The sequence below is a fragment of the Mastacembelus armatus genome, chromosome 4 (assembly GCF_900324485.2).
Source record: "Mastacembelus armatus chromosome 4, fMasArm1.2, whole genome shotgun sequence".
Lineage (NCBI taxonomy): Eukaryota > Metazoa > Chordata > Actinopteri > Synbranchiformes > Mastacembelidae > Mastacembelus > Mastacembelus armatus.
The window spans coordinates 2,622,198-2,644,732 of NC_046636.1; the positions used below are offsets into that span (position 1 = coordinate 2,622,198).

At 43.7% G+C, this 22,535-nt stretch overlaps 1 protein-coding gene across 2 annotated transcripts in view; it reads right to left on the bottom strand.

Moving 5' to 3' along the window:
- gmds (GDP-mannose 4,6-dehydratase) overlaps nt 1–22,535 on the bottom strand; it is a 132,940-nt gene that overhangs the window by 76,281 nt on the left and 34,124 nt on the right. For both annotated transcript variants that reach the window (XM_026322875.1, XM_026322874.1), the window contains exons 5-7: nt 15,214–15,406; nt 14,099–14,203; nt 5,303–5,430 (exon numbers count right to left, since the gene is read on the bottom strand). In XM_026322875.1, coding sequence (XP_026178660.1) covers nt 5,303–5,430; nt 14,099–14,203; nt 15,214–15,406 — 426 coding nt within the window. The remainder of the gene's footprint in view (nt 1–5,302; nt 5,431–14,098; nt 14,204–15,213; nt 15,407–22,535) is intronic.

Consider the following 22,535-nt stretch of genomic DNA (forward strand, 5'->3'; position numbering starts at 1 on the left):
AAGGACAGGTTTGAGAGGCTGCACAGATCAATAAAACTCTTCAGACCTGGGATCAGATATACTCAGTCTGGCATGAAATGTTTTTAGAATATTTTGAGAATATTTAGCCCTCATGCTCTGATAAATGTACATGTTAGTGAAACAGGCTCAACATGTGTTAATGTGTGTCTCACATATGAGGCTGCAGGACTTTTAGTGGGGTTTTATTGCTCTGAGCCACAGGGGGGCAAACCCCAGTTTATTGAGCTGCTGCTAAAGCCAGGAGTCACATTTCACCTGCAATTAGCACCACAAAACCTGAAAACACACACACACACACACACACACACACACACGCACACACACGCACACACGCACACACACACACACACACACACACACAAGCATTAAGACAGCTGCTGTCACTTACTATTCCTGCTTGTGTCTGATGCCAAGTCACCATGACAGTAGCTTCTATCAGCCAACCCCTCTGCAGAGCACACACACATATACGCACAAATGTCTAAAGACGACATTATGATTACGCCACGGTGGGTGTGTCGGGTTGGCAGAGGTTGAAAGAGGAACTGGGGTGTTGTAGTAGAAGTCAGGAGAGTTTGGTGATGAAACCTAATGCTCCCTCTCCTCTGCCTTATTAGCTCCCATTTGAGCTCTTTACTACTCCAGCTGTGTTCGTTAAATCCTAACAGCAGCAACTTGTAGGTATTTATCAGTTCCCTGAATCACTGCTGTAAAGATCCAGACATGCAAACAACACACACACACACACACACACACACACACACACACGTCTATAACACAGACTGCACATGTATCAAGGCAACAGCGCCCTCTATAACTACTCAGCTGTTATAAATGCACATTTCAGTAACACCTGTACTGACTAAACTGTACTGCCTTCCTGATAATGTGGTGGTAGATCACATGGTGTCTTTACAAAATCTTAATGCATAAGAAAATGTTCTACCACCGTTGTAACAATGACTCAAACATTAAATCCAGGAAAGGCTGCAGTATAATGACACATTTCAGCAACTGAACTTCCAGCAAACACCTACAGTCAGATCATAACACTGATGCCTGTCCACATCCTGAGGATGAAGTAGGAGGACAAAACACTTTCCACTGCATGCCAGACCATTTACTGGCATTTTATGTACCCAATGAAGAATTAACAGTAGTCAAAATAACCATGAGCTGCAGCCTTAGTTGGAACTGACCCATCTTGTGTAAATGATATCACCTTGGCTTTGTAGTCCATAAAACCTGACTGAATTAAATATAAGCAGCATAAGCTAATAGAAAACATGTTTGTTTTCTTTTATCTCATCTGTTTTTAAAATAGTGTACACACATAGAAAAACTTGTCAGGATCAATCGTCCCCAAAACTGACACATCTCGTCTGACACCCTCAGCTCAACATCCAGTGTCCATCAAGTCTAACATCTATACCAACTGTTTCTCAGAAACATAATGAGGTGTTTTTGTGTCTGCTGAGCTGCACTGGATAAGCACCTCAGCAAAAACTTTCAAATGTAGACATAAATGTCCACCTTACTGTAACAAGTTCCCGAGCCTGCCCCCGCTGTCACCTCCCAGGCCAAAAACATGTGATGAATGGCCCAGTACTCTCATCAATCATCTGTGATTGGCCTTGATCTGAGCTGTGATTGGCTAATTAGCCTCATCTGTAACCATTACTGCACTGAGAGGCAGCTGCAGCATAAAAAAAAAAAAGGATAAGAAAAATAAAGGAGGTGAAAAACGACACCATCAGGGCTGTCCTGTCACCTCGCTGCTTCCACACAATGCCAGGAATCAGACAGCTACCACCACACAGGGGCAACTACACTCACACATCTGAAGGCAGCAAGGAAACTCCTTCCAAAGACCAAATTTCACAGGTAATTATATTTTGAAAATAAATATGCAAAGAAAACAAGAGAAGGAAGGAGGGGTTGTCGAGACTGTGTCAGCCACGTCTCATCTGGCAGCAGTTTCTGGTCCACTACAGCAGCATGAGCAGCATCGCCAGCGCCAGTCAGGGAAACAATAAGAGCCCGTCATTACATGTCAGTAGGAAATATCTGGTAACTGGGTGGCAACTGCTTGCCAAATGAGTGCCGCACAAGATGGAGCAACAGTCTGGAGAAGCACTGATCTAGTGACAACTTTTCAGACATACAAAACAACAAACACTTAAAGGTTAATAGGCAGGAGGGATCTAAAAAAAAAAAAAAAAGAAAAAAAAAGAAATGAAACACACAAGGCGGGAGAGGAAATAGTCAAAAAGACAGTGAGGGAGGATGGAGGCCGAGGAGAAAGAAGGGCCAAAACCACGAGGCCGACGTCTGCTCCTGCTCCCTCCCAGCAAGCCCTCTTCTCTGCACAGGAAATGGCTCTGAGGCCAGAAGTGGAGGAGGTGTAGGGGGGGCTTCATACAGCTGTACCCACCATGGGCCAGCTCAGGGTGGGGGCACAGGGAGAATGGTATTCCTTGGTAAAGATGGCCAGCTCCAACATCTTTATCTGCTCAGATAGGCCTTTCACTGACTGATTTCTGTGGGTTTCATTTGCTCCTTCACTGCTACAGAAATGTATTCACTAAATCCCAGAGAACCACACTAGAAAAAAGGCCAGCCAAATGTTTCAAACACAGTCACCAAACTGAAAAACTCCGAAGCTTAACCTCTTTGAGGAAAATGAGATCAGGAGGATTGAAATAATTTTATCTGCTGATTTTATACTAAAGTGCTCAGCCCCCTGCATTATTCCATAATACCATAATAATAATAAAAGACTCCACTGAGAGACGCTGGGCAGCTCCAGGTCTGTCTGGACACCCGATACCCGGCCGAGACAATGCCCAGCTAGCCGCACGCCTTCAAACGTCGTTAGAGCAGACACATAGCACGCCCCTCCTGCCACCCGCAATCCATCCACAGCCAATTACAAGCAATTTCCCTGTCCTGGGTGGGGCAAGCACTGGGAGAGAGAGAGGAAAAGCAGTTGTCAGCCTAAAGCAGACACACATGGTTCTGTTTACAAATTGCCAGTTGTTTGGCTTTGCCATGGTAACACACTGCTGACAGTAGCTGGATGGGTATTTCAAGAGTGAGACAGCGTGGCAGTGAGGAGGTCGCGGTGACAGTCGTGGCTTTAATGGTCTACAGGGTGGGGTGAGCCGTCAGCAGGAAGGCTCATTTATGCAAAATGTACAAACCTCCCACAAACATGTGTCTGTTCCCCTCCTCCCTCCATCTCCCCCTCCTTCTCTCCTCCTCTACCTCATTTCCCCACAGCACCTCGAGCTGCTGTTTGTCTTCCCGAAATCCGTCTTTCCGAAACCAGAGACACACACGGTGAGGGGGTGCCTGATTCACCAGAAGTAGAATATCAGTGGTTCCCACAGGAAACCTGGAGCATCTCAAGCCAGGGTGCCCTGGACAAAAACACACACACACCTACGCACATATGCGTGTGTTTGCACATACACACGCACACACATACACACACACACACACACACACACACACACACACACACACACACACACAGCCAGCTACACAGGGTTCCACAAAAATGTACAAGTACAACTAATGAGTAAAATTGGGCAGTCAGACTGACATACACTACCAGTAGTGTAGAAGACAGGAACAAAATGTCCACTGTTCTTGGTAAATTAATCCAGAATCCAAAAATAAAATAATTTTAAACAGAAACTGGAGTCATAGGTGAATTCTATTCCAATTTTGGCCTGTTTATTTGATCAGATTTGACCACAAGACCATTTAAAACTTAAGCTAGTTACTGTAAATAAAGAAATATGCTTTTTAATACATAATGATTCCAGTACTTTAAGCCACCTAAGCTTTCTCTCTAATTATTAAAATTCATAAAAGTGCCAGAGGACAATTTAGACAACAAGCTGAGAGAAAGAGACTGAGCAGCTTTTTGTCCGACTGTCGTGGCGAGACGTTAAAAGTGGCACTGTAAAGGACTGTGTACGCTTATCCTCCTGCGTCTGTCATGAAGTAGTTAGCTACAGGATATCGCTCCTACCGAAACACTGTCAATCACACGGGAATATGAGTCTGCACGTGTCCACTCAGGACTTTTCATTGACTTTACATGCAGCTGTTCTGCTTTCAGGATTCACTTTGTCCTTGGACCATTCCACCGGGAAGTGCCACACCTTAGTGAACCTTTACGTCCAAGATCACATCAACACTATTTTGTACACTCCACTGTCTTTTATTTTGTCAGATGTGGAGCTGTTTTGTGTCCCAGTGAAATACGATAACACATGGACCACACATTCTTTCAAAAGAAAAAGAAAAAACTCCCATTTCACCCGGACCTCCAACCACAGGAGGAAAAACTGATTCAGCGTGGTTACCGTCAGATCAGACTGATCAACGTCACATCAGGCACTGACTGATGCCTTTCTGACATCACTGACGCCTCCGCACCTCACCTTCACAGCATGAACCGCCACTGCAGTTAAACTGAGCTTCACCAGCATAACCTCCTCACCCATACTCCCATCTCAAAGAGCCCCCCCACCACCTCCGCCACCATCACCTCCTAATAATAACACGGTCTGCTGTGAGAGGTCTGCTGTCCGACATGGCAACCCATGGAGTCTTTTATCTCTACCGCCACACACACACACACACACACACACACACACACACACACACACACACACACACACGTGTGTTCCAACCTTGACCCATCACACACTTTGACACACACTTAGGAATGCAGGCTTCCTTAGACGCATATGCACTGGGGGAAAAACACACACATTCAGAAAGACTGAGCTCTGTCTGCTCCTGGACGAAGCGACCCAACTGTTCGTTTCATCTCCCCACTCCTTTCTCTGCGTGCTGCTGGCACCATTACGTTAACACAAACACCGTAATTCTGTCATCGTCCCCAGGACGTGGCCTTGCCTTAATATCTCTCTTTCTTCTGCGGGCGTTCAGGGAATAGTGATGGGGGCATGAAGGGATCTGGGACATGGGTGAATTGTGGGAAACCAGAGTGCAGTCTGTGGCCTCACAGCATGCGACCCTCTCCCTCTCTCCCTTTCTTTCTCTATCTCTGTTTCTCTTTTGGCAAAGAATCATAGGAGGCTTCATGCAGATCGCATATTGTGGCCTCAAATGATCTGGGAAAACATGCCCTGTTAATGCTATGTGCACATCTGAACCCTGTTCAACTCTGAAGCAGTGTGCACACAGCTTGTGTGTGTTTCTCAGGCTGCGTGTGTAGTTATGGTTTTGTGTGTTTTACCTCCACGTAGTCTTTGGCATGGCCCCAGTCCCTCTTGGAGTCCAGGTTGCCCAGGCTGAAGCTCTCCAGTTGGCCCAGGTGAATTTTTGCCACAGAACGGCTGATCTTACGCGTCACAAAGTTTGAACCTAAAACACATACATTAAAAATGCTTGGTTGGCATGTTCTGAATTCAATTACAGTTTACATGGGGTATAAATATAACAGAGGTTCAGCCTGGTCCAACACACACAAACACAGATAGTCAGAAACAGAGAAACGAGCAGATAAGTGAAATCGAGGCCTCCTCGCTGAAAATGGAATTTAGAAATACAAAACTTATACATAACACACGCACACAGCCTTCCAAACCTCTACTCCTGCTCCAAGCCCTTTTTAGCCAAAGTAAAAACTCAAACAAAAAGCCACCCTGAGTCAAATCAATTCGTTACCACCTCACATTACAGCAAGTAGGATCCTTTTAGAGGCTTCCCTCTCATTTTCTCATCTAATTCAAAGTTTCGGTGTTGAATGTGGGCTGGAAGCCAAAACAAATCTCAAAGCATTAGCCTGTCAACACCAAAAAAAGAGTAACAGGGAAGGTCCACAGAAAAATCACAACCAAACAGGACCACCCTGGCTCTGCCGGTGTGCTGTCCAGTCACCACATCGACAACCAGTCCATCTGCCAGATCGCCCAGCGGTGCTCCTTATTCTGAGCAGACACACATGGTGATATTATCTGCGGAAAAACAAATGAGCTCCTAATGACTATTTTTGTGCCATTAGCAGGGTTAGAGAATTTTTTGGGTGTTTTGGCGGGACACTGAGGGCCAGGATCATGTTCTCTATTCCTACTGCAGTAGGAAAGATGCCACAGAGAGTCTGTGAATAAATGTTCAAGCCCTCCAATCCAAACACTGCATTAGACTGATGGAAATTAACACTAAATATTCAGCTATCATATCTAAAATCACCACCATCCTGGTTTAAGGAGTCTATTAGAGTTAATCTTCAAAAGTCAAAAAGGCAAATATGTGAAAAAAAAAATCATTTCAAAGGAAAACTTGAAGCTTGCATCAAAGCATTGGCTATTTTTATCTCACACATCTTTACTGTACATAAATCTCCCACAACCTTTGGTGAACCTCTTTGAGACCTCTCAAGAACGCCTACATGCTGCTTTTCAGAGTCGTGGTGCTTGAGATGAATGTTGCCTTTTAGCTGTGCACCCATCCTGGCCATAACAGCGCTGCTCTGTCTCGACACTGTATCACTGTTGCCCTGACATGGAGCAGAGCCTCCATTTAGACACAGGAAAATCCCATGAACCCAATCATGCGAATGCACCAAATTTGTAGTAATTATTTCATAGGAAAATGACAGCCCTGGGCAGGCTGAGCAAAAACAGACCAGAAAAGGTTAGACACGCTTATTTGAGAAAGTACAGCATGTTGTGTGTTGGTAGCGGGTCACATGGCCCCCGTGTCAACGTTGCTTTGTCACCATGTCGAGCTGGAGTTTAATAAAGTTTAAAAGAAGCTCTGTGTCTAGATCATACAGGCACTATAATCAAATGTTGTCTACCAACCAAGTCTACTGCATTTGATCTTCATTGTTCTATTTTTCCTCAGCTCTATAAATCAATATTATTGATATGCTTATTAGGAATTAGCAAGTGTCAACAGAGCGTAGACAAACCGTCAATGGAAACCCCCTCCGATGTCAGACCTATCCTGTCTTTGCATGATTGTTTCATTTGGCCCCAGGGCCATTCTCTAACCTGGCAGGTCATCTGTTCCGACAGGTACCGCCGTTCTGCCAACTGTAGGCAAATGTTAACCAGCAATTATTCATCTGCCACTGATGCATCCCTGACTGTCAGCTTTGCTCTCATCCATGTCAGCTGACAGGGTCTCATCACAGGGTCAAGGATATTTACCATGTGACTACTCACATGAATGACTAACATAAAGAGCACACTATAATGTTTTCTGAAGAAACTAAAAAGTAATACCCAAAGAGAAAGTATTTTACTTTCTCAAACTTGATAATGTCCTACATGTTTTCAGTTTGCTCGCAAGTAACTGCTTCTTTCAAGCCTTTGTTGTTGTGTTTTGCCTCTTAGAAATTTAGGAACTCAACGTGCACTAAACATCTTCCCTTCACTTTCGCTTCCTGCTCTGTACATCTCCGGGTTTCATTAGTAGCAGCCCTCCATATATGATATAGTAAGACCTAGCAAAGGGAAGGAATGTAACAAGAGCCCAGATTGGTAACTAAGTTCTGAATTGGACAGCAGGGGTTTGATTTGATCCAACATCCAAAGGAAACTCAAGTTTGCAGGTTAAACACAGGTTGTCAAAACTTTGTAGAGCCAAGTTGGCTCTTAAAAAGGTGGTAGTGAATACAGCGAAGCACAGTACCCCCAATCAAATATAAAGTCCATTATTTCCCCCTGAGCACACCTGTAGTCTCCTTGTAAAGCTCACACCTCTGTTTGGAGTGGCTCTGCTCCCTGCCTCCTCTAATTGGTGCGGTGTGGACCAGAGAGTGGGCCTAATGGACCAGCCTGCCTGGCTGTGGACAAAGCCTGCTCTGTTACTGGCTTGGTGTTAATGTGTTTCCTTTACTGGCAGCGGCACCACAGGACAGGCAGGAGGAGGAGGTGGAGGCAGGCCAGGGGAGCTGAAGGGGGGCTAACGGGAGGTTTCGAGTCCAAACGGAGCAGCGGCGGCCTTTTAACCTTGCCCGTGGCCCGGCAAAAAGTGTAATAAAACCACGGGCCGTGAAAACTGAGCAGACAGCAAAACCCATGCCAGAAACTGACACTCACTCTCCTGCTGCCTCTCTTTCTCATTCTCACTTAACCGTTTCTTTCCTTTTTCCATCATTCCATTTTAGTTTTTGGCAAGAGAAGCGACAGGAAAAACGTAAGACACGGGCTTGGTTGGCACAGCTGGACTAAAGTATGTAGGAGGAGGAGGGCAAGGAGAAACGTGCAGAGATGTCTCCTATCCAGTGCCAGGCCTTGTGGGTCCAGACAGGACGGGGACGGGAGCTGTCAGCTGGGGACTAAGGTTTGGGGGAGTCAGGGAGGAGCCTGTGGGTTTTATTTTGGCTTCGCTGGCTCTTGGTTACTCAACAGTGTCTGTTGTGAGAACCATGCTGTTAAGAAAAGGTGACTTATGAAGTCTGTCTTCAAGCTGTGTGATGGTGCAGCCACTCTGACCTCAAGACGTCTGACTCAGAATCCTTTATTATTATTGTCTATGTTTATGTGCATTTGTTGATTAAGATTCAACCATAGTGTGATTTATTCCAGTCATTCTTTTGTAACATTTAGTTTGAAGACATACAGTAGTGTGGTCATGGCTCAGTCAAATGGCACTTTACCTCTAGAAAACTGAAATGTTGAGTGATTTTAAGTTGTGAATGATCCAGTTAAGTTGATCTTTAATGTTATATTCAGACAGGTAAAACATCTACTCTTAAGCCAAGTATTGTCTCCCAACTTTCAACCCGGTGTAGGCTTTTCCTGATTGCTGAACATTACTACCTTTTCCCTTTTCCTGATAAAAACGTGGAATGGCTTAGTAATGACGTCTGTTCTAACGAACCACATTCCAAAAATAGACTGAGGATTGCTTACTTTTATTAAAAAAAGCTGAGTGCAAAGATTTAGTCCAAATATTTCCCAGATATCTGACAGCTGAGTCATCTTCTATCATGAGCTTGTCTCAACTGGCAGCATTCACAAGGTGCTAAAGAAAAAATGGCCAACACATCATTTTGATTGCCACAAAGTTGTCATAGAAACCCTTAGGTTACCTCAACACAGTTTACACACCTGCTCTGGAATTCAACCAGAACTGCAAATCCCATAATCCCACTCTGTCTTTGAGCAACAGCCCAGGGGAGTGAAAGGCTTTGCAGTAGATTTCAAGTGAAAAATGCAACCTTTAATTTCCATTTCAGTCCTATCTAGGCTTAAGGTGGACTATGCAGCTCCATTTACGTCAGAATGAACACCGTCATGTAATGCCCATCTTATTTGTCTGTACCGAGTTATGGACAATGTACCCAACCTGCAGAACGACTGACGGATCCTGCAGGAGGTATTGCACCAGGATTAGGGGTTGGACAAATTCCTAAGGCTAAAGACCTGCCAGTGTCTGCCATCACTGTTATTGCACAATTCACATTGTGACTGATCTCTGGAGCCTTGGCGAAGGGAGAATATTTGCATTCCATCCATGATGGCTTTGGTGCCCAGCTCCCCCAATACAGTGTCTATTCACACCTGACAGACTGCTGCCCTTGTTCTGGGCTGACTCAGCTGACAGGGAGGGAAAGAAAGGTGTGGAGGTTTGGAATCGGGCTGGGTAGCAAAGGACATGGATGGATGGATGGCACAGGGTGTGCAAAGGTGTGAGGGAAGAAAGAAAGGGTGTAGAGAAGGACAGGGGACTAGATGATACATGTTATCATTAAGCTTGAACACTGACAACACCACCTCCAAATTGCATAACATAAGCAAATGAGGCAAAGTTTATCACTCTAGTATTGAAAACAAAGACGTAATTGTGTCTTGTAGGATCCTCAAGTTCAACTAAAGTAAAATACCCTAGAGCAACATCCTGGGGTTCAGTTGTCCTCGTGCAGGCCTCTGACAGCACTTGGCAAGGTTGAGAGATGCAAATAAGTGCCCTATGCTTGCAGTGCAATTAGCACTGCTCAATGCAAGCAGTCTGTCAACAAGGCTCTTGGTTACCATGGTGACCTGGGACAACAAACACTGATTTGACAGTAGCAGCAGAGTTGAGTGAAGGGAGAAACCTCAATGACGACGTGACACATCTGAAACCAAGGTAGACGTAGATACAAGGAAGCAGCTTTGGGCCACATGACACAAACTGGTGGTGGAGCTGGTGGTGGTGGTGGTGGGGGGGGGGGGGTGACTGTCATCAACGCTGCTCTCAGGCGGCAAACTCTCTCAAACGCTCTTCACTTGGCTACAGTTCAGCAGATGTTTATGCTGCTCCGACTTAGCCTTTTCTCATCAACACCCAATGAAACAAAACACCAAAAAACAAAAAAAAAAAGTGAACCGTCCGTGCCGAGTCCAGTCTTACCAGATACCGCCAAATCCTCTGGGCACCCCCTGACCGAGTCGATCCCATCTGAAGATTTCCTTTGAAAATAACCTCTCCAATAAATGGAAAACATATTGTCTTACAAATCTATCATGCGATCTGACCTTTTGGGCTCAACCTCAATGAAAGCAGAAAGATGAATCCAAGGCATGTAGAAGCTGAGCAGCTGTTTGTGTGTGTTTTAAAGGGCAGCATTGACTTTGGCTGTGCTATTCTAACATCCCCAATGCTAACCAGTCTTCTCTCCTAACATAACAGTATATTATTCTATACTGCCAAGCGTGAACCACAGAGCTCTCAGGGTGGAGAGATGGATGGGTCTTCCCCAAATAAACCACGGGATTAGTCTACAACTGAGGCTGGTCAGTAGTAGCAACCGTTGATACACACACAAAACATATGACTGTGCTGATTTACTGCAGAGCTTTAGGTCAACACACTGTTAATAACTATGAATTAAACTTGGGTTTAGCCTCTTTTGTGAAAATTAGATTTTTGGGGACTTGGAGGTGCTGTACGTCTGTTGAATATGATGACCAAATAAACATATGAACTGGTTATTTGTACAGGTTTCACTTTTGATCATTCTCGCCAACAGAGTGTGGAGTGCGGCAGTGTCTCATATGTCACCGGAATATGGAGTCTATTCAGGAGCCCTGCAAACGCTAATCCCCTTCTTCAGAGCTAATGTGAGACCTGTTTGTTATGGCTAACTATTAAGCCAACCAGAAAGGAGTTAGCTGTGGTGTGAACCGGCTGTCAGATGCAGGCTTCTGTTTGCTTTGCTTCGCGCTGGATTTCCCCGGGTTATTTGTCCTTTCCGACTGTCCGATTTCAACGTTTCACTGCAGAACAGTGGAGATCAGCTGTTTATTGGTTGAACAATCAGGTGTTTATGAGAATGGTAACAGAAACCAGAGGTGCATTCCTGCTGGGATTAAGTCATTCTGGGAACTGTAAGGGACAGAGCTCCTTGTTGAGGGACAGTGAGTGAAACCAGTGTTAAGAATCGCTCTTCCCTTTCCAGCCATTCCCAGCAGCCTCTGGACCGTAATATGTGACACACCACACCAGGCCACACTGGGCCCTGGAGATGATTGGTCACTTAGGCAGTTGCAATGAACTGAAGTCTGAGTAAGCTTGTTAAAGAGAAAAACTCCTTATTAAAAGCACAAATCTATCTGTTTCTCAAACACAGGCACACACATCCACTGGCATCCTGGGACGATGACATCACATCTTTTCCTGTGTGTGGGAGGGGAGTGGGAGAGTGGTGATGTCAGGACAACTGAACCTGACATCATGGACTTCCTCTCTCATTAGTGACTAATTATCCAGAGGTATAAGTGGTGTGTGGGGTAAAGGAGGGGCAGCACACAGGTAATGAATAACCCTTTATCTGTCTGTGAGTTAACACACACATAGGGATGGTGCAGGGAAGAGTCAACACAGACATTCAGGGTGTGGCTGAACACAGAGGAGTGATGAAAATACGTCTGGTGATCTGTGTTTCACTCGCTTCTTTTGTGAGGTCATAGTTTTGGTGTTTTGGTGCACAAACATTTAGTTCGTGTTCTGATTTGTTCAGCTGTCACCTGAGTAACTAAAATTCACTATTTTCTAAGAGTCCTGTTGCACAATATACAGTAACTGAAAAGCGAGTGCAGCTCAGTAATGAAAAAAATGTTGGTGGCAGTTTAAGTGTGTGTTATTTTGTACTTTTTCTGGTGAGAAGCTAAAACACAGTGGTTAGAATTAGTCTACATTACTACAGTAGTACACAGTATAGGAAATTAGTAGTATTAGCAGTAACTAAACAGTGTGCAACAGTTCTATGTGACATACCAAGTGTGTGAAAACTTTTCTAAACCTGCTTTAGGATCTCTCTATGCTGTAACCTGTTTCAGGTCCATAGTTATGCATCTCACACTACAGTAAAGATAAAATGTGCCATGGGCCCCCCCCCCCCCCCACTTTAAAGCACCCCTGTGGATGACTGAGTGCAACGCCCTCTCAGTGTGGCAGCAGCAGGGTCACGGCAGGCCCTGGGGGCCTGGGTAAACACTGGCCCATCTAGCCAACATAAGCGTCACACTGGGTTGAGCAAGGCAGCCGTGGGACATCTGGCCACATCACAGCACAGCGTTCCTGTGTTATGAGCAACAACAGCCGTAACTCTGAGAATAGAAGTGGCAGGAGTAAACCCAATGGCCTGCTGGAGAAATGCTGACTGTGGAGGAAGGAGGAGGAAGATGAAATGAACCGAGAGAAAGGAAGAAAGGGGAAAGACTGTCCGTGTGGCAAGAATGGAAAGCCAGAAGCCGAGTCAGAAAGAGTTGAACTGAGAAAGAGTTGAGAAATGAGATGAGAAATGCTGAGGATACAAGCATTTCTGATTTCAGTTTCACAGAGCCTTTTAATCATATAAACCCTTGGGATTTTTTTTTTGATTGACTCACCAATCATTAAGTCTATAAGACGCCAGAAAACAGCGAAATGTTTGCAGAACCCAAGGTGCATTTAAAATGCTTTGGCCAAGCATATTTTCATATTTTGAAAATATCAATTATTATGATTAATGTAAATTAATTTTCTGTTGATCGGCAAATTGTTTCAGCCCTGCTCGTCTCGGTCACTCCTCCTGTCATACAACAACACCATCCTGCTCACTTGCATCAGCAGCTCAGCTCTGTCAGCAACTCTCCATTATAAGAACTTGATGGTGACCACATCATCTTCTTTGCTGACCTGAATGTAAACTACACCAGTTCCCACACCTATCTATCTGTGGTAACCCATTAGAGTTTACTGGCTGACCCCTGACCTCAGCCGGGGTCGTGGCCGGGGCCTTCATTAGGGGATAAATCATAAACACCTGAGTAGCTGACCTGGGTGCAGCACTAGGGCTTCAGTCATGTGGCATTAATTTTGGGTCGCAGTGCTGTGCAAATCGGGTTAAACCAGCGCCTGCGACCCTCAGGGCTCAGAGCACATATTAAAAATGTGACCACAACCCACTCACTGTGTGTCAGAATGTGTGTGTGGGTATGCGAGAGTGTGTGTGAAGTAGTTATGAGAAACCTGGCTCCACCAGTGAATGAATATAACTTTATATAGAGCATGTAATTGAATACTTCAACAATGGTTTACCTGTTTTATGGCCTTATTGTGGGTGTAGCTGGGTGCACTGGCTGCATGTTGACTTCACAAAAAACTGATGTGTGACATAATCACTTCTACTTGTGAACTATGTTTATGTATATACCACCTAAGGATTGTTAAACCTTCATAAAACATCACCGCAAATTCAAGCTAAACTCATTTCCTACATTTGTTTCATAATTAATTGACACACGCTGCTTTGAACTGTGTGTTATGTCCCTACACACCTGCTGACGACTGTGTGTCAAAATATGCAGTTTTGAGAGATTTGTGCCTGTAGTGACACTTTATGAACATTATAATGTCTTCGCATTAATATAGTTACTGCAGCTGTACATCCATTATTAGGAGATTTTTGTATTAATGTTTTTGTGCAGTGTGTAGTTTTTACTTCTATTTCAGATGCTGCAACAAACCAGTTTGCACATTAAGATCAAAAACAACTATGACTTAGTGGTTGACATGGAAAGCCAGAATACATGCCGTGCTGTGCGCTCACCTCTCCTCGGGCTCTCGTGGTTAAAGAGGATCCCGTTGACAGCGAACATGTTGTAGGCCTCTCTGAAGTTCACCACTATCCAATAGGCATAGAGCTTAGCAGCACCTGGGACAAGAAGTGGAAGAGGACAGAGGAACACAGCAAACAGTAAAACAGAAATACATCACTCCCAGATGTTTGTATATTCACACCAAAAAAAAGATACAACCTCTACAACAGCACATAAACGGGATTATCACTCTGACATGATGGTTTTATTCACTTAGTTAAGAAATAAAAACTTAGGTCTGATCTGCCTTAGAGTGGCATTACAGCAGAGAAAAAACCCAGATCTCCTCTTCTCAAAGAGAAAGATTCAGTGTTGTAACTACACCACATGGCATTGGTGGACACAGCGGTACCAAAGATCATATTTCACCATAAGGAACGTGAACCGCAGGCTCCTGCTGATTGACCAAAAGCAGGCTTGTACAAAAAGTTCTCCCCTCTTTTCCTTACACCATCATCCTCCTCCCTTATCCTGTGAATGCCAGAGCGAGAGCAGGGAGGCGCCCGTTAATTAAGCTGAAGGTCAGGATGTACATTGGAGGTGAAGGAAGGTCACCACGGCAACCTTCGCCTCCCCCTTCCCAAGTATAATTAATAGAGGAGCAGCCCTCCTCACGATGGTATGAGTCTCCCATGCAGCCTCAGATTGAGTGCTGACAGATGGCGAAAGTGTCAGTGAGCGGAGCGTTTAGACAACAGAGAGCATGAAACCTGATCGCTCACACACGTGTACAGCCTGCATGTGTGTGGACGTCTGTAGGTGAGTGTGTGTTGAAAGTGAGTGCTGAGTGCCGTGGATATAAAGGTGTCTTTGTTAAAATGAGAGCCACTCCAGTCCTCAGACAGACGTTTGGCCTCGGGGTGTGTGGAGAGCTCTAACGCTGCCTGAGAACTGAAGCCCCTCACACACACACACACACACACACACACTCAAAATGAAAACATGCTGCAATCTGTGTTTGTATGTCCTTATATGGACACACACAACTGTCTGACAAGTTGTGCAAGGCATAAATATTAGGTAATCCATGAAAATCTGCAGTACATTGTGTATGTGTGTCCATTACCATAAGGTGAGCGAGGGTAGAAGGGTGTGGTTTCCTTCTGAGGGATCTCCTGGACTTTGCCGTACAGCTCACTAGTGGAGGCCTGGTAGAATTTTACACTGTTGGTCAGTCCACACGTCTTTATAGCATCCAGGAGGCGCAGGGTACCCACACCATCCACGTTGGCTGTGTACTCGGCCAACTCAAAGGAGATCTAGTAAAGAGGAAGAATGAAAACAAGACAGAAATGAAGTGACCCTGACAGGAAAATACCTTCTAACTATTTACAGGTACAGTAACTTAGAATATTTTCAATCACAATGATATAAGTGAATAAACCTCAACAAATGTCAGGATCAGTGCTTGAGTTACATCACATTTCACACAGAGTTACCAACACCTCCCCCACTGAAAGACGGGAGGCAACAGTGGAGCACAGCTTGATTGGACCAGGTGCTGCTTCTGGAGCCCATCAGATCTGATCAGACAATTCACTTCTCAAACTTAATACTCCAACTCCCACAATGCTTGTTTCTACTGCCGAGGGCCAAGTGGGGTGGGAACTTAGGGGGGGAAATTAACTTTAAATCAGAAATGGATGTGCATGTGCATGACTGTGTGATACAGCGTACTTGGACTGTGTGTGCCAGATTGGCCTCAGGCTCCAAATCAGGCGTGACGGTTAAAAGCCGTGCTGCTTAGTGGCCACCACACCTGGAGCAGGCAGCGTGAGCCACGTCTGTGCAGAGGAAACACTTTGGCCCTTTAGTGCTTCCACACCAGCACTACACAAACAGCCAGATAAAGACCCCTTATTTAAAGCTGGGACCCAAGAACACTGGCCCTCTATTCCCCTCATAGTGCTCACACACTCACACACTCACACACACACACAGACACACACAGTGAGCAGGTTGATCAGGTTCAATTACACTCCTCAGCTCAGTGTAATTACCTGTGACGCTCCACTCATGCTTTTACTTCGCATTCTGGCATTTTCATTTATATCGATTATATTTATGTGAGAACGTGCAGGGACACATACTGTGTGTTACATAACAACGTTTTCTTATAGAGAAAATACAAGAGGTGGACACAGCAACAGCAACAGCAACATCTACCAACCAGATATAACAAATTCTCAAAACATCACAGTCTGAAGCCTCAAAACCAACCACAGAACTGAGAATGAACATTTCTGGCCGTGTGAGTGAAAACACAATGTTCTGATCTGATGTTTTTGTCTGATCTTCAGTTTTCTGTGAAGTGAAAGGATCACTGAACATTTAGTTTTTAAGTTTTACGAATGCGATCGTTTATTCGCCATCTCAGTTACCGTTGCGCTGTCACATTTGGCTTTTAATGATAAACAAATCCTTCCACTGCAGACAAGCATAGAAAATGTTTTGCAGATTTTAAATTTATTTTTTTCATAATTTTTTTTACCACATACATATATTTTATTATTGTGCAAACTGAACTGCACACCAAAATTAATAAAGGGTAACTGCCTAAAAAGTTTAAAATAAAATCAAATCAAAAAATTATATTAATCTCTGCAAAGACAAAAAAACAGAAACGTCACTGAGCAGCAGCACTGAGGCACCAAATGAACCTGTGAGTATTAAAAACCTGGGGGCCCGACTGTGTTGTTGGTAGGATATTTAACTTATTTGTGTTTGTTACTTTCCTTAAACTTCTGCAAACTTTAACTAAACTGAAGTTTTGTACAGACAACATAACTTTGTGAATATGTGGCTGTGATAATTTAAACAACATCCAGCCCAGTCCGTATTTCCTTGAAAGTTTTGAGTGAGACTTGAAAATCAGAGTGTGTCTTGTTGCGGTGATGCAGGTCAGCAGTGGAGCAGCCAGTGACCACACCTGCCTTCATGTTCAGTTCAGAGGGACAGTCACAGACACTCATGCACAGCAGAGTTGTTTCATTGCAGCTGCACGCTCAGCTCTTCCTTCTTGTCCTGTGCAGCTCCACCCCTACTCCACCTTTTCCTTCCTTACACATTTCTCCTCCTGATCTATCACAGCTCACTGTCCCTGGACCTCACAGACTGTGTGTGCGTGCGTGTGTGTGTGTGTGTGTGTGTGTGAGAGAGAGAGACACCGTCCACTCTTATTCCTTCACTTCACACACATACATACACGCACAGGCCGACCAAGGGTATCAAAACCAGCTGAGAGGGGCAGGGTCCAGGACGCCTTGACAACTTAAATCAAACAAATTGCCTTAATGCCTCCATTCTCTGTCATTATGTAAGGCAGGGCCTGAGCCCTGACGGTTGAAGGGCCAGACGTTTGTGTACACCGGTGGGTGTCTGGTGGTGGTGGGGGTGCTGCTGAGCTCCTTGGCCAACCTGGCAGACATTGTTCAGTTCTGGGAAGTTCGCCAGGCTCTGTCAGCATGGGGGTCTGCCACAGAGAAAATATTCCAACCCGAAAAAAAAAATGATTTGTTTAAAAAGGTTCTAAATGTACAGGATATACGTGCCGCATTTGGTGGTTTCATTTCTTTCCTGCTCACACAAGGCCTGTTGAAATGCATGCTTGAAACTGAGGAATGTGACTCTGTGTATATGTGTGTGTGTGTGTGTTCACATATACCAGACTCTTAGCTTGTGTCCTGACAGATGTATAAATATGAGCTACATTTATTCAACCATGACCTCTCTGCATACCTGTATGACCTTCAACACAGGATCATATGGAGGCATTAAGTTATATATACACTGTAGTGGAAGAATGTGAGTTTCCCTGTGCACTAAGTTCAGTTAATCACAGAAAAATATAGAAACAAACGTTACTGAAATTATTTTAATCTACCAAGGAAATCAGACAATGTAATAAGCTTACACTGACATTTGACCCATCTTAATTGTTATATTTATTTGGGTAAAAAGCATTCTCTGGTCATACAGTCTCATTATTATGATTTTTATATTGTTATGGTATTAACTTGCTTCACTGTTCAATATCATAAAAAGTTCATAGATGACACAGGCACATATTTAAATAGTAAAAAACTGGAAATCAAATTTCCTCTTATTTTGTTGCTATTGTCAGTTTGTTTATTCTCTTGTTCAGAATGTACACCATTTCTAATCAATATCTATAGGAGGTTAAATAAAGAAATCATAATAATTATCAATATTTATGTGTGTCTTATTTTATAGCCTTTAATGATAAATAACTGCCTGAAACTTTTGTCAGGTGGAGGTGAAGTTTCTGGTCTCTGAAATCTAAAGGTTGCAGTAAAAATACCTAAATTAATTATGTGTAACCTGATTTACGTAACTTACAAACCTTTTCCCTTCAAGGACGCCTGACAGTAATGGGCACGTTCTTTAATGTACCATTTTTTCATCTTTTTCTGACTTCTAATTTGAATTTTTAATGAAATTCTAAAGCTAGATTTAATATAGGTTTAAATAACATTTACAATAGAGTACATAGACAAAAAAAGCCAAAACCAGTGAGGCCTACACGTCACCAACCTGCTCCCTGGCACGTTGCTGTTTGTTCTGATGTTTCCCAGTAAAAAAACACTGATGCATCTCAAACCAAAGGCCTCTGTGGGGAACTGTCATGATTCCACAGGAGTTACAGGAGAAAGCAGTGAAAGCAGTGAAAGCAGTCACACTGCCCTTCTCTGAACATCACTTTCTCACTGTTGTTGACTACTTTCAAACACTGAAACTTTGGCACATTCCTGCCAACCGCAAACACAAAAATACAGAAAGATGCCCTGAAGGTGGAGAAGACAGAGAAAGACAGATGAGGAGCGGCAGGTATGGAGAAGAAGGGAAAAAAACAGAGAGGAGGGATAGAAAGAGTGTACTGAATGTGTATATCTGTGTGCATGAGCAAGGGCGGTAGTTTGTGGAGAAAAACCACAGTCAGTTACACCTTCCCTCATCACATCATAGGCCAAGTGAAATTAGAGCAGTCGTGTGTTAACAGGGCAAAGACAAGCAGGCTGAATTCCCTCCAGGAGAAAAATGTTTAGACCCAACCTGGCAACCCCTTTGCACATCCAGACAGATCAATTACTTTGCTTTCAACTACATTGTCACTCATCTGCATTAGAAAACCAAAACTTCACTTTAATGCAGTGCTGCTCCTCTCAGTGTTCAGAGAATGTTTTTCTTCACATCAGTAATCAGAAGGTGAAATGACTAGACAGGCAGAGCAGTTTTAATTTGTAATAACAGCCCTTTCATTGTGTGCCTAATTCACGGCAAGGGAAGAATAGCCTACAGCACCTGAGGCTCTGTTAAGACTTTACACACAGTAAATACCTGGGCAATGAATTCACCAGAACATTAAAGAAGCAGGCTGTAATATTATTTTTGTTATTCACTGAGAACTGTTGATTTGCTGGGAAGTGCAGCGGTACCTGTTGCCTCCACGCGGCCACTATAAAGCCCATTGCACATGTGTACATGGTCATGAGAGTCGTCTCTTACCCAAACCATGTTCAGCCAAAGGACAAAACTACTTGATGAAGGTTTAGGGAACATCACGTTCAAAGAAGCCAACGTTGACTGTGTATCAGGAGACAGTACAAGCATCATGATCTCTATTCTCAAATACACATGCTTGGTAGAATTTACAACCAAACTCAACCTCTTATTTACCACATTGTGCAGCAATCAGACTCACATAACCACATGTTGACCAACCATAAAATCTAAATGTGAAGAAATTATAAATGCTTATAATGTTGTCTTTCTTTTGCATCCTCAAACACTCGCACTGCTCTACACAAAGAATTAGACCTATTCTGTTTACATGCCAATCCCATCGGCACACTTAAAATGTCTGACAACAACTTGTCCCTGTGTTAAACTCTGTCTGTAAATCCTGCACGTATATGCATCAAGTGTCAGATAATTTGCCTTTCAACTCAAGTTTTTGGATAGTAACACCACAATTTCCTAAAGCCCAGGGTGACATCTTCAAACGGCTTGTTTAGTCCAAAAAGGGAACAACAGAATCTTTGTCATTTTTCCTTTAAAAAAAAAAAAAATCTAAATAGTTTTTATTGAATAATCAACTAATCATTGCAGCTCTAATCCATAAAGTAATGTTAGTGCTAATGTGGACACGGTCAATCACCTCACAATCCAGACACACTTAAGTTATTACTGCACATTTTAGCAGAAATATAATTTATAATGCCACCCGCTGATCAGTAACCCTGTGTAATTCTGAGGTCAGCAAAGACCTATAGAGTGAGACCTATATGTGATATAGACCTTAGAGCTATAGCACATAATATTGTGTGTTTTCACAATCCTCCTGGTCTAGTTTAAGTTACTGTTGCTGCATGCTGCTACATCGCTAACAGCCCACTCTCCAGACACTGCTATGCAGCACGTCCATCATCGTGTTGTTGTGTTGTGATGAAACTTGAAGGGGGATCTTCACTTCAAGCTCTGTCTTGCTTGAATTGTGTCATTCAAACTCATCTGCACATAAACACACACACACACCTGTTAAAAAAACAACTGTTTTGTTCTTTCCTCACGCTGTTCCAGTTTGTCTTTCCCTAAAATACAGACACAATACAATTCGAAGCAGACTGGCAGGCAGAGAATTGCACAGAGAGAGAGAGAGAGACAGAGGCGTGGATCTGTGATATCATCCCACTGGAGCTGAATGAGCTACAATTAGAGCCTGTGTTCAACATGAGCTCCCAGAACAGCACACTGTAGTTTACAATGTCCACATGGTTCATATGACCTGTTTATAGTTGGGCTGATGAAGGGTATTAGTTTACAGGACAACAGGAAAAGGGTTTTGGCTTAACTGCTCGCAATATAGATGCTCACATTATACTTTCCATGCCTGCACGTGCTGATATCTGTAAGTCACTGTCCACATCTGTGTCCATTTTGGATTATTTCAATCCCCATCACCAAACAGGAATATCAGCATGGAACCACACATGACAAAATTAACATAGCAAATAGAGTGAGGGTGAGGTTAGGCAGCTAAAACACTTGGATCAATATGGATTCTAAGATGGTAAATCAGGGCCTTAAAAATGCAGAACCAAACAGGAACTGAAACCACTTTCTGAGCATTATGTTTTCACTGTAGAACTGTAATGACTAAAAGATATAAAGAATCAATTTTTAAAGGATTTCACTGTCGCCAAATAAACCTACAGTCATGAAACTGAGGTTTGTTAGGGTTTTTTTTTTTTTTGCCCGGCCGACTGTTAGCTCTGCTTTGACAGTTCCTGGGTCATCAGAGAGTAGCAGGGACTTTTTGGGGTTCCCTGAATCGTCCACAGCACAGCTAAAATGGTTCCCAAGCTGCTGCAAAAAGCTTCTGAAACAGGCGAAGGCACTGACAGCTCTATCAGTTTCTCTGTTACTGAGCATTACACTGCTTTATTTGGAGTCCACAAAAATTTACTCAATGGGAACTTGTGACTAACTCAAATTAAAGCTTCACTTTACTATGGGATGAAAATGGCCATGTGTTTCTTGGCTACCACCTTTCAAACAGAATGAAATGCACCAGCATGTTTTCAAAGGTGATTTTCTCCCTCATTTAGTCAGATGTTTCTTTCACTGTGGCTGTTCACTCTCTGCACAGTTACAGTGCAGACCCAGTTACACAATGCAAGACTGAACTCTGAAATGTTTACCTGCTCGCTGAGAGCTAAATAGAAATACATTTAAGTACCATAAACATATAACATAAACCATTTATTTTTTAGAGTAGGGAGCTACACAAGGCATGACATGCACGCTCTTACTAATCTCCACCCGATGTTCACTCGTCGTTATGATCATATTTCGTTCTCTGTGTTTTGTGTGTAATGACAGGCGTCTTCTGCTCGGTTAGAGCGCAGGCTGCTGCACCTATGGCAATGAACAAATACAAGTCAAACAGATCAGGTGGATCTAGGAGACAAGGATGGAGATGTGGGAGGGGTAGGTAGTGCACGTGTGGAGAGATGTGTGCTGAGCTGTGAGAGCGAATGTCAGGGCAGAGACTGAGAGTTGAAGATCGGCTGTCAAACTATGCAGGCGAGTCTGGAAAGTCCCTGTCTGCCTCCCAGCGCTCCACTCACTCTTTCTTGTTCTCTCTTGACGGCATCGATGTGAACAGGTGGTGGCCAAACTCTCCACCACTGCCTCCCTGCCCTTTCACTCAGGGTACCAAAATGCAGGAAATCTGAATGGTGTTTGAGGCCAATGCAATCAGTTTATGGTCCAAAACTCCATCACTTTATTTTTCCCCTAGTACCACTGCCAGCCTCAGCTTCACGTACAGTAAGTAAGACAATTCTATTACAGTAATCTCTGCCA